The 10,767-nt window shown below is 66.3% G+C and overlaps 3 protein-coding genes across 3 annotated transcripts; 2 read left to right on the top strand and 1 right to left on the bottom strand.

Annotated features, from left to right (window-relative positions):
- Positions 1-1,322: 1,322 nt before the first annotated feature.
- INO80B (INO80 complex subunit B) lies at positions 1,323-3,742 on the top strand. The gene is made up of 5 exons (XM_041715593.2): positions 1,323-1,567; positions 1,677-1,854; positions 1,986-2,101; positions 2,225-2,427; positions 3,190-3,742. Exons 1-5 carry the CDS (start codon positions 1,522-1,524, stop codon positions 3,655-3,657), a joined length of 1,011 nt encoding a protein of 336 aa, XP_041571527.2. The 5' UTR covers positions 1,323-1,521; the 3' UTR covers positions 3,658-3,742.
- Positions 3,743-5,561: 1,819 nt separating this feature from the next.
- On the top strand, positions 5,562-7,340 carry WBP1 (WW domain binding protein 1). The gene is made up of 4 exons (XM_030270459.4): positions 5,562-5,806; positions 5,875-5,977; positions 6,198-6,359; positions 6,539-7,340. Exons 1-4 carry the CDS (start codon positions 5,744-5,746, stop codon positions 7,099-7,101), a joined length of 891 nt encoding a protein of 296 aa, XP_030126319.4. The 5' UTR covers positions 5,562-5,743; the 3' UTR covers positions 7,102-7,340.
- Positions 7,341-7,446: 106 nt separating this feature from the next.
- Positions 7,447-10,258, bottom strand: MOGS (mannosyl-oligosaccharide glucosidase). The gene is made up of 4 exons (XM_032745204.3): positions 9,879-10,258; positions 9,592-9,803; positions 9,328-9,518; positions 7,447-9,248 (listed from the first exon to the last, which is right to left on the bottom strand). Exons 1-4 carry the CDS (start codon positions 10,231-10,233, stop codon positions 7,541-7,543), a joined length of 2,466 nt encoding a protein of 821 aa, XP_032601095.3. The 5' UTR covers positions 10,234-10,258; the 3' UTR covers positions 7,447-7,540.
- Positions 10,259-10,767: the final 509 nt, after the last annotated feature.

Genomic DNA, 10,767 nt, shown 5'->3' on the forward strand with positions numbered 1-10,767 from the left:
ATTTGGGAGGTTTGGGTGGATATTTGGGTGGGTATCTGAGGGTTTTGTGTGGATATTTGGGATATTTGGGTGGGTATTTGGGGGGTTTGTGTGGATATTTGGGATATTTGGGTGGGTATTTGAGGGGTTTGTGTGGATATTTGGGATATTTGAGTGGGTATTTGGGGGGTTTCTGTCGATATTTGGAATATTTGGGCGGGTATTTGAGGGGTTTGGGTGGATATTTGAGATATTTGGGTGAGTATTTACGAGGTTTATGTGGATATTTGGGTGTTATCTGAGGGTTTGTGTGAATATTTGGGATATTTGAGTGGGTATTTGGGGGGTTTATGTTGATATTTGGGATATTTGGGTGGGTATTTGAGGGGTTTCTGTGGGTATTTGGGATATTTGGGCAAGAATTTGAGGGATTTGGTGGATATTTGTGATATTTGGGTGAGTATTTATGAGGTTTATGTGGATATTTGGGTGGTATCTGAGGGTTTTGTGTGGATATTTGGGATATTTGTGTGAATTGATGAAGTCAAACCTCCTCGTCCTGCCCTGGGCACCATCCTGGCACCCCCAGGGAGAGATTTGGGGGGCTGGATGGGGATTTTTTGTGGATTGATGGGATCCACACTCAGATGAGAGATTTGTGGGGATATTTGGGATATTTGGGTGGTATCTGAGGGGTTTATGTGGGTATTTGGGATATTTGGGTGGGAATTTGAGGGGTTTGTGTGGATATTTGGGATATTTGGTTGGGTATCTGAGGGGTTTGTGTGGGTACTTGAGGACTTTGTGTGGATATTTGGGATATTTGAGGGGTTTGTGTAGATATTTGGGATATTTGAGTGGGTATTTGAGTGGTTTATGTGGATATTCGGGTGGTATTTGAGGGGTTTGTGTGGATATTTGGGATATTTGGGTGGATATTGGGGATATTTGGGTGGGTCTTTGGGATATTTGGGTGGCATTTGAGGGGTTTCTGTTGATATTTGAGATATTTGGGTGTGTCTTTGGGATATTTGGGTGGCATTTGAGGGGTTTCTGTTGATATTTGAGATATTTGGGTGGGTCTTTGGGATATTTGGGTGGGTATCTGAGGGGTTTATGTGGATATTTGGGATATTTGGGTGGGTCTTTGGGATATTTGAGTGGGTATTTGAGGCGTTTGTGTGGATATTTGGGATATTTGGGTGGGAATTTGAGGGGTTTGTGTGGATATTTGGGATATTTGAGTGGGAATTTGAGGGGTTTGTGTGGATATTTGGGATATTTGGGTGGGAATTTGAGGGGTTTGTGTGGATATTTGGATATATCTTCAGTGAGAGACCACCAGGGTCACCCCTCACGCCCGCCCCGCCCGGCCCCACAGCACCCGCGGCACCGCTTTCCCCCCGGAGCGGCGAACAGCGTGCCCGCTTTAAACATGGCGGGGGCAGCGTCACCCCGCTCCGAATAACGGATGGGATAGTCCGGGCGGAAGCGCGTTCGGGCGGAAGTGGGTCCGTCGCGAGTTGGGTCCCCCTTAGCCGGATGCGCAGGGCCTGGCGGCGCGGCGCGATGGAGGCCGGTGCTCACGGTGAGGGGAGCGCGGGGCCGGGCAGGGGCCGGGGGGGCGCTGCGGGATCGCTCCCCGGCGGGACAGAGCCCGCGGGGACCCCTCGCTGACCCTGCGTTCCCCCTCACAGGGCAGGAGGCCGAGGCGGGCGGCCATGGCGGCCACAAGAAGAAGCACAAGAAGCACAAGAAGAAACACAAGAAACGGCACCACCACGAGGCGGGGCCGGCCCCGGGGCCCGAACCCCCTCGGCAGCCGCGGCTGCGGCTCCGCATTAAGCTGGGAGGGCAGATCCTGGGCACCAAGAGGTGAGGAGGGAGCTGGGGGCAGACCCCGGGCAGCAAAATGGAGGAGGAGGAGGAGGAGGGGAGGCAGGGTGTGTTCCCATGTGTCCCCCTACCCCAGCGCCCCCCAAACCCCTCTCTCTCTTGCCCTGCAGTGTCCCCACATTCACGGTGGTCCCCGAAAGGCCGCACTCGCCGTCGCCCTCCCCTCTGCTGGCAGGGGACGAGGAGGAGCCCAGCGTCCCCATCGAGCAGTACCGGGCCTGGCTGGGTGAGCAGGGGGGTCCTGGGGGGAAATGGGGGGCTCAGGGTGGGGGCTGGGCGGGGAGGGGGTGCACCAGACCCCTCAGGGCGCTGTGACCCCCAGCCCACCCCCTGGGACTGCTCCCATCAGATGAGGACAGCAACCTGGCCCCCTCCCCGCTGCCCGAGCTGGACCCCGAGGGCTGCTTCCCTCCCCGGGAGGAGGAGGAGGAGGAGGAGGAGGAAGAGGAGGAGGAGGAGCGGCGCTGGTTGGCGGCCCTCGAGAGGGGGGAGCTGGATGACAACGGCGACATCAAGAGGGAGGTGGACGAGTCCCTCCTGACGGCCCGGCAGGTCAGGGGGCACGGGGGGGCTGGGGGTAGGGGCTGGGGGGTCTGGGGAGGGGTTTGGGGGGGCTGGGGTGCTCAGGGAGCTGGGCTGGGGATGGGCTGGGGGGTGTGGGGTGCTCAGGGATCTGGGCTGAGGGGGATGGGGAGGGTTTTGGGGGGATTGGGGTGCTCAGGGAGCTGGGCTGAGAGGGGCTGGGGCGGGTTTTGGGGGAGTTGGGGTGCTCAGGGAGCTGGGCTGAGGGGGATTGGGGGTGTGGGGTGCTCAGGGATGAGGGGTTTGGGGGGGCTGGGGTGCTCAGGGATCTGGGCTGGCGGGGATGGGGGGTGTGGGGTGCACAGGGGACTGGGCTGAAAGGGGCTGGGCAGGGTTTTGGGGGGGCTGGGGTGCTCATAGAGCTGGGCTGGCGGGGCTGGGGAGGATTTTGGGGGGATTGGGGTGCTAGGGAGGATTTGGGGCAGTCTGGGGTGCTCAGGGAGCTGGGCTGGGGAGCTCAGGGAGCTGGGCTGGGGAGGGTTTGGGGGGATTGGGGAGCTCAGGGATCTGGGCTGGCGGGGATGGGGGGTGTGGGGTGCTCAGGGATCTGAGCTGAGGGGAGGCTGGGGAGCCTCATCACCCCTGAGGCAGGACTGAAGGGACCTGGAAGGGCTGTGGGGCTGAGCTGGCACCTTTGGGGCACACCAGAGCTGCTGGGGACACACCTTGGAGCACCGGGGGGACCCCCACAGATCCCCCCCATGCCCAAAATCTGACACCACGACCCCACAGCGCGCGCTGCTGCACAAGCAGCAGAGCCAACCCCTGCTGCAGCTGCCCATGGGCGCCAAGGCCAAGGAGGTGACGGAGGAGATGCGGGAGAAGCGGGAGGAGCGGGCGCGGCGGCGGCGGCTGCAGGCGGCCCGCAAGGCCGAGGAGAGCAAGAACCAAACCATCGAGCGCCTGACGCGCACCCACAAGGCCAAGGTCAGAGCCCTCCGCGAGCGCCGCGCCCGCCCCGCCGCCTGCCCGGTGGTGCATTACCGGAGCACCGCCGACGGCGTCACCGTGTCCTTCCCCGCCGGGCTGCCGCTGCCGCTGCCCACCGCCGCCGCCGCCCCGCCCGCGCCGCCCGCCCGGCCCTGCGCCGTGCCCGGCTGCACCAACGCCCGGCGCTACAGCTGCGCCCGCACCGGCCGCCCCCTCTGCAGCCTGGGCTGCTACCGGCGCAACCTGCAGCTGCTGCAGAGCGCGGGGTGAGCGTGCAGGGGGATACGGAGCCTCGGTGTGGGCTACGGAGCCTCGGCGTGGGTTACGGAGCCTCGGCGTGGGCTGTGGATCTTCTCTGGGGCTATGGATCTTCTCTGGGACTATGGACCCTCGGCGTGGGCTATGGACCCTCGGCGTGGGCTATGGATCTTCTCTGGGGCTATGGACCCTCAGCGTGGGCTACGGACCCTTGGCGTGGGCTAGGGACCCTCTGTGTTGACTACAGACCCTTGGCGTGGGCTATGGACCCTCGGTGTGGGCTATGGATCTTCTCTGGGGCTACGGATCGTCTCTGGGGCTACGGATCTTCTCTGGGGCTATGGACCCTCTGTGTTGACTATGGACCCTCGGTGTGGGCTACAGACCCTCAGCATGGGCTACAGACCCTCAGCATGGGCTACAGACCCTCAGCGTGGGCTACGGATCTTCTCTGGGGCTACAGACCCTCAGCGTGGGCTATGGATCTTCTCTGGGGCTACGGACCCTCAGCGTGGGCTACAGGTCTTCTCTGGGGCTATGGACCCTCTGTGTTGACTACAGACCCTCAGCATGGGCTACAGACCCTCAGCGTGGGCTACGGATCTTCTCTGGGGCTACGGACCCTCAGCGTGGGCTACGGATCTTCTCTGAGGCTACGGACCCTCTGTATTGACTATGGACCCTCAGCGTGGGCTATGGACCCTTGGCCTGGGCTACAGATCTTCTCTGGGGCTATGGATCTTCTCTGGGGCTACGGACCCTCAGCGTGGGCTATGGACCCTCTGTGTTGACTACAGACCCTCGGCATGGGCTACAGACCCTCAGTGTGGGCTACGGATCTTCTCTGGGACTACAGATCTTCTCTGGGGCTATGGACCCTCTGTGTTGACTACGGACCCTCAGCATGGGCTACGGACCCTCGGCGTGGGCTACAGACCCTCAGCGTGGGCTATGGATCTTCTCAAGGGCTACGGATGCTTTGCCATGGACGCGTGGCCAGATCACCCCGGCCGTACGGACACGAGGCGTTCCTGGATTGTCCCCATGGACGCAGAGGGACCTGTAGGTCTCCGCTGTGAGGAGCTCCGGACATTCCACGTGGATCCAGGGGACACAACGGGGGTTTCAAAGCCTCTGGCGTGGACGCAGAGGTTGTGGCCACGCCACACGGACACGAGGGGCCTGGAGAGGTCTCGTGTGGTTCCTCATGGAGATGGAGAGGTCTGGCTGCTCCAGATGGATATGGAGAGCCGGCACTGGAGCTGCAGAGGGCTCAGGGCTCTCTGTCATGGACACGGAGGGTTGGGGGGGACTGAGGGTGGTCCTGAGGTGGGTCCTGGAGCTGATTAAAGCTGTTGTTGAAGGAGCCGCCGTGTGCGAGTCTGTTGGATGGTACAGTCCGACACCCCCCGGAATCACCGTGGTACGGTCCCCCCCGGGAGTGGAACAGCCCAACTGCCCCCCCCACTCAGTGCGTTATGGTCCGTCCCGCTGCTCTCCGGCAGCGCCCATTGGCTGGAGAATTGCCCAGAGGACAGCGGCGAAGCTGATTGGTCGGACGCGTTGCCAATCAGACGGTGGAAGGGCTTCGTGCTCTCCAATTGGCCGCGCTGTGCCGAGCGCCCGCCCTAGGGCGGGCCGGGAGGCCGCGCCCTCCGTCGAGCTCGGGGCTGGACCGCCATTGGCGAGCGCCGCTGTCAATCAGGGCACAGGGGCGGTGCTCCTTTATCGATTGGTCACCACGGCCGCCAATCATTGCGCGGGGGCGGAGCTCGGCTTCTTTGTCTCTGTTGTTGGGCGTGAGGCTCAGGCAGACGGCGAGCGATTGGCTGCAGCCGGGCGGGGGCGCCGGCGCTGATTGGCTGTCGTCAGCGGAGCGTTTGCTGATTGGCCGACGGTGGCCGAGGGGGCGGGATTTCGGGCCGGGCGTGATGGCGGCGGCGACGGCCCCGGCCCGGGCGGCGGCGGCGGCCGCGGGGGCCGCGATGGCGGCGGCGGCGGCGGCGGTGACGGGGCGGCGGCGGCTGCTGCGGGCGGCGGGGGCAGCGGCCGGGCGGGCGCGGGGCCGCGGCGGGCTTTAGGCGGCGGCGGCAGCGCCATGGAGCGGCCCGGGAGCGGCGAGGGGGCCTGGGCCGCGCTGCTGGGCCGGCAGCACCCGCAGGTACCGGGCGGGCCGGGCTGGGGGGGGCCGCGCGCGGGGCTGCGGTGACGGTGCGGCCGTGCCCGCAGGCCCGGGAGTTCTGCCCGGGGGTGAACAACCGGCCCTACGTGTGCGAGACCGGGCACTGCTGCGGGGAGAGCGGCTGCTGCACCTACTACTACGAGCTGTGGTGTGAGTACCGGGGGGAACCGGGCGGAACCGGGCGGAACGGGGGAGAACCGGGCGGAACGGAGGGCAGCGGGGATTGCGGGAGGGTCCTGCGGCTCGGAGCTGAGGAGGAGCTGAACCCCGGGGAGACTGAGGCTTCGGGGGTTTGCGGGCGGACCGCCGGTGGGAACGGGGGTTCGGTGTGACGGTGATCCCCCGCTCCGCGTCCCCCCCGTTCCCGCAGGGTTCTGGCTGCTCTGGACCATCCTGATCCTGCTGAGCTGCTGCTGCGCCTTCCGGCACCGCCGGGCCAAGCTGCGCCTGCAGCAGCAGCAGCGGCAGCGTGAGATCAACCTCATCGCCTACCACGGTGCCTGCCAGTACCCGCCCTCCTCGGGGGACCTCCGTGAGTGACGGGCTTGGCGATTTCCCCCCTATCGCAGCCCCGACTCGGTGAATCGGGACCCTCAGCACCCCCAAAGTGCTGGATCCCCTGTGTGCCCCACATCCCAGCCTCACCTCGGGTCTCAGGGGTTTTTCCCGGTGCTTATCCGTGTCCCCGGTGTCCCACTGTCCCCCTCCCAGGGCTGCTGGCCTCCTTCAAGCTGCCGGCGTACGAGGAAGTGGCGCAGCGCCCCGGGACGCCGCCGCCGCCCTACAGCCCCGGGAGCCCCTCGCTGTCGCCCGGTTCCTCCAGGGGCTGCAGCTCCTGCTCCTGCGGCTGCTCCTGCGCCTCCTCCCCCAGCAGCTCCTCGCTCTCGGCACCGGGAACCGACGAGACGGACCCGGAGCCGTGCCCGGGCCCCGGGGGTGGCAGTACCGGCCGTGACTACGGCTCCAGCAGCACCGGCACCGGTGCCAGCTGGGAGCTGCCCCTTCCCGAGGAGCTGCCGGCCTGTGGGGGCCCCCCCAAGCAAGTGCCCCCGGATTTCTGTGAGGCTGAGGGCCGCCCCTGCTCCATCACCCAGGGGGGAGAGGATGGGGGGGACAGAGCGGTGCCAGGGGGATGCCCCGGGCGGCACCGGCGGCTCACGGGGGATTCGGGCATCGAGGTGGGCAGGGGACTAGAGGACGAGGAGGGCGAGCCTGAGGGATGTGGGGGAGCAGGGGGTGGTGGGGGGCCTGGCTCACCCGTGCTGCCCGTCTGAGCCCCCCACCAAGTCCCCCAAGTGGGGTTTGGACTCATCACGGAGCCCCTGGGGGCCCTTCACCCCGACTGACACCCACCTGGCAGTGTGGTGGGGTCCTGCTGGAACCCCCTCCCCTCCAAACTGCTCCTGGGGCCTCCCTCCCGTGTGATCCCGGTGCTGCTGCCTGGGGGGTGCCCAAGACCATGGGGGTGGGTGGTCCCGGCGCCTTCTCTCACCATTAAAGAGATGTGGAAGTACCACTGACCCTTGTGGTGGGTGCACTGGGCTGGGGGGTGAAGGGGTAAAACATCCCCCCCCGTGGCACTGGGGCGGCAAAGGTGGCACTGGGACACCCTGAGAGGCTACAGTTGTGGGGGTTTATTGCAGGGGAGCCCCCCAACACCTCCCCTGGCCCTGAGCACGCCAGGCAGGCTGGGGACATAAAGACACCCCCACATCAATAGTCCTCAGCCATGACCAGCACGACGAGCGCCGACCACCCGGCGAAAGGCCGACAACCCTGCCCGGCGCCGTCGCTGTCCCGGTAATGCTCCCACAGGAATCCGGTGGCCTCGTACTGCCGGAACACGTTGGCCACGAGGTTGTGCCGCAGCTCCCGGTAGATCTGCGCCGCGCGCTCCCGGTACGGCCCCGCCGCGCCCGCGTAACCGCGCAGCGCCCGCAGCGCCAAGAAGTTGATGTTGACCCAAAGGGAGCCGCGCCAGTAGGGCGGGTCGTGCTCGGTGTTGCGCCGCAGGTACATGGGGCTGTCACGAGCCAGCGAGCGCAGCCCGAAGGGCGTCCAGAGCTGCTTCTCCCCACGTATGGCGCCAAGCAGCGCCGGCAGCCGCGGCGAGTCGGCGCGCAGCAGCTGCAGCAGCAGCGGGAACAGGCTGACGTAGCCCAGAGCGCCGACAAAACGCGGCCGCGGCGCCTCCCGCACCTCCCGGCGCAGCCGCGGGGCCGGCGGGGCTGCACCGGGCACGGCGGGCGGGTGGTGCCAGCGCAGAGCCACGGCCGCGCTGTGGTTGCCAAAATCGGCGAAGGCGCCCAGCTCTGGCGCCCAGTGCAGGCGGTCCAGCAGGTCGTTGTCGCTCAGCGTGGTGGCCATGGCGCGGTAAGACGCGTCGGGCTCGCCCAGGCGCTCGGCCAGCGCCGCCAGCACGCGGGCGCCCAGCGCCATCCAGCAGCGCAGGTCCAGGTGCCGCTCCTGCGGGGACGGGTGCGAGGCGCGGGGGTAATCGTCCAGCCCCGACGACAGAGTTTTGGGGTTCAGGAAGCGCTCGGGGTCGGCGTCGCGGCCGCGCCAGCGGAAGGTGAAAGGCTCGGGGCCGGCCTGGGTGCGGTTCAGCCATTGGAACCAGGCGGTCAGGCGCGGGTACAGGCGGCGCAGGTAGGGCAGGGGCGCGTCGGGCAGCAGCCGCTCCAGCGCCAGCAGCAGCGTCGGGGGGTTGGCGGTGTCGCTGTGCTGCACCACGAACTCGGGGGGCACGCGGGACCGCGCCTCCTCCCCCAGGATCTGCTCCCGCGGGATCCAGCCCTCGGCGTTCAGCAGGTCCAGCCAGTGGGCCAGGATGTCACGGGCCAGCGCGGGGTCCCAACGGGCCAGCAGCAGCAGGTGGAATCCCTCATCCCACAGGAAGCCCCGCGGGAAGCAGGAGCGCGAGGGCACGGCCGTGAACAGCGTGGCCTCCATGCCGGCCACCGGCTCTTCCCGCAGCTCGGAGCGCAGCAGGGAGCGGCCGTGGAAGAAGCCGATGCCGCCCAGCATCTCGCTGAGCGCGGCCTGGGCGAAGCGGCGCTGCGGGAGGGACGCCCCCCGCGCCCCCAGCCCGAAGGTGTCCTCGAAGCGCCGCTCGAAGGCGGCCGCGTGCCGCGCCAGCGCCGCGCTCAGCGCCGGCCCCGCCAGCCTCCCGCGCCGCCGCCCCGCCGCGCTGCCCGACTCCAGCGTCACCTCCAGCGCCGCCGGCGGCTCCAGCGTCACCTGGTGCAGCAGCAGCTGCCCCCGCGGGGGCTCCCCGGGCAGCCCCCCGCTGCTGGACACCCCGAAAAAGCGGCGGCGGGGGCGGCCCGGCGGGGAGAACACGGAGCTGTCGCGGAGGCTGTGCCGGACCAGGTCGGTGAGACGGTGCAGCCCCGGCACGCCCGCAGCCAAAAAGTTGTAACTGGGGGGAAAGGACAGTCAGAGATGGGGGACGTGGGGGCAGATGGAAGGGATTTGGGGGCCACAGCCCAGACACTCACCTGGCATACTTGGGTCCCTCCCCACCCTCCTCTGTGGGGGGCAGGAAGGTGAGGGTGAAGTCCCCGAGCTCCTCCGCCGTCCCCGCCACGGCCGCCAGCCGTGTCCCGTTCTCCAGCACCGGCCGCAGCGTCCCCTGCCCGTCCGTGGCCACGTAGAAGAAGAGGGACAGGAGAGGCGGCGGGCCCTTGCCCTGGTGAGGAGGAAGAGGAGGGTGACAAAAGCTCCCCAGCATCCCAACCCCTCTCCCGCTCTCACCCCCTCACCTCCATCTTCACCGTGACCCGCCAGCTCCAGTCGCCGCCGTGTTCTCCCCCCGGCTGCTTCACGAACTCGGTTCGCAGCACCAGCCCCTCATCGCGGATCTCCTGCACCCCGAAATTCTCCCCGTCGTGCATCAGCCACCCGTACCGCGCCACGCCGTCGTTCTGCTCGCTCGTGTGCCGCAAGCTGCCGCCGTGTTGGAGCCACATCAGCCCTGGAGGGGCGGGGAGGTGTCAGGGGCGGCCCTAAAGGTGGGAACGGGCCCGGACGAGCCCCCCGCGCCCCTCACCGGTCACGACAGCGCGAGGGCTCCGCGTCTTCATCCCGAAGTAGACGTGAGGCCGGTAGGTGCCCCAGAAATAGGTGGGCGATGCCAGAGGCCCGGTGGAGCCAGGGGGGACGGCGGGGGGCGCGGGGTGTGGGGTGACGAGGCGGGACGCTTCGCTCCACCGCTTCCACCCGGCCGCCGCCGCCGCCAGACCCAGCGCCAGCGCTGCCGCTGTGAGCGCCGGCACCATCCGGCCCCGCCCGGAGCCTCGCGGCGGCTTTGGATGTTGCCGCAGTTTGGCGTCGCGCTCCCGGAGCCGCTCCCGGGGCCGTTCCCGCGGTCCATCCCCGCCGCGCCGCCGCCGCTCGGCCGCCATTAGGGCTGTCGCGGTGATGACGTCATCGCCGCGCCGGATGTGGCCGTGCCCGTCGCGGAGCGCCGCCTGGCGGGCGGGAGGACCACGGGCAGGCTCGGTCCTCCAGGGGACCCCGAGGGGACAATGACACCGCGGGTGGCACCGAGCGGCCCCAACACGCTCCTCAGTGTCGGAATCCGTGGTATTAATAATCCCGAGATTGTAAAAGTCTCTGTCTTTCTGCCCCGCTGCCAAAGCAGAAGCCAGAAACTACCAGAAACTACCACAAACTACCTGTGCTGGATTTACAATAACATGCCAATATCTGTCACCTACGTTGGACAGTGTGTCCCCAGCCTGAACCAACAGAAAAATGCCAACACCACAGTGAAACATGGAGGGCATGAAGAAGGAGAAAAAGGACAAAACACACCCAATTTCCTCCATCTTGTCCCCTTTGGACCCCTCATCTAGAAACCTAAAATTTTACTTTTGCACCTGTGCCACACTTAATTATTACTCATATCAAACACTCAGAGCTGGTAATTCATCCTG

This window comes from Taeniopygia guttata, chromosome 4 (genome assembly GCF_048771995.1).
Source record: "Taeniopygia guttata chromosome 4, bTaeGut7.mat, whole genome shotgun sequence".
In the NCBI taxonomy this organism is placed as follows: domain Eukaryota; kingdom Metazoa; phylum Chordata; class Aves; order Passeriformes; family Estrildidae; genus Taeniopygia; species Taeniopygia guttata.

Coding starts and splice junctions, on each gene's coding strand:
- INO80B (XM_041715593.2), top strand. CDS start 1,522: ATGCGCAGGGCCTGGCGGCGCGGCGCGATGGAGGCCGGTGCTCACG. Junction 1,855..1,985: donor CAGATCCTGGGCACCAAGAG/GTGAGGAGGGAG, acceptor CTTGCCCTGCAG/TGTCCCCACATTCACGGTGG. Junction 2,428..3,189: donor CCCTCCTGACGGCCCGGCAG/GTCAGGGGGCAC, acceptor ACGACCCCACAG/CGCGCGCTGCTGCACAAGCA.
- WBP1 (XM_030270459.4), top strand. CDS start 5,744: ATGGAGCGGCCCGGGAGCGGCGAGGGGGCCTGGGCCGCGCTGCTGGGC. Junction 5,807..5,874: donor TGGGCCGGCAGCACCCGCAG/GTACCGGGCGGG, acceptor CCGTGCCCGCAG/GCCCGGGAGTTCTGCCCGGG. Junction 5,978..6,197: donor CTACTACTACGAGCTGTGGT/GTGAGTACCGGG, acceptor CCGTTCCCGCAG/GGTTCTGGCTGCTCTGGACC.
- MOGS (XM_032745204.3), bottom strand. CDS start 10,233: ATGGCGGCCGAGCGGCGGCGGCGCGGCGGGGATGGACCGCGGGAACGG. Junction 9,804..9,878: donor CCCTCGCGCTGTCGTGACCG/GTGAGGGGCGCG, acceptor CCGCCCCTCCAG/GGCTGATGTGGCTCCAACAC. Junction 9,519..9,591: donor GGGTCACGGTGAAGATGGAG/GTGAGGGGGTGA, acceptor CCTCCTCACCAG/GGCAAGGGCCCGCCGCCTCT.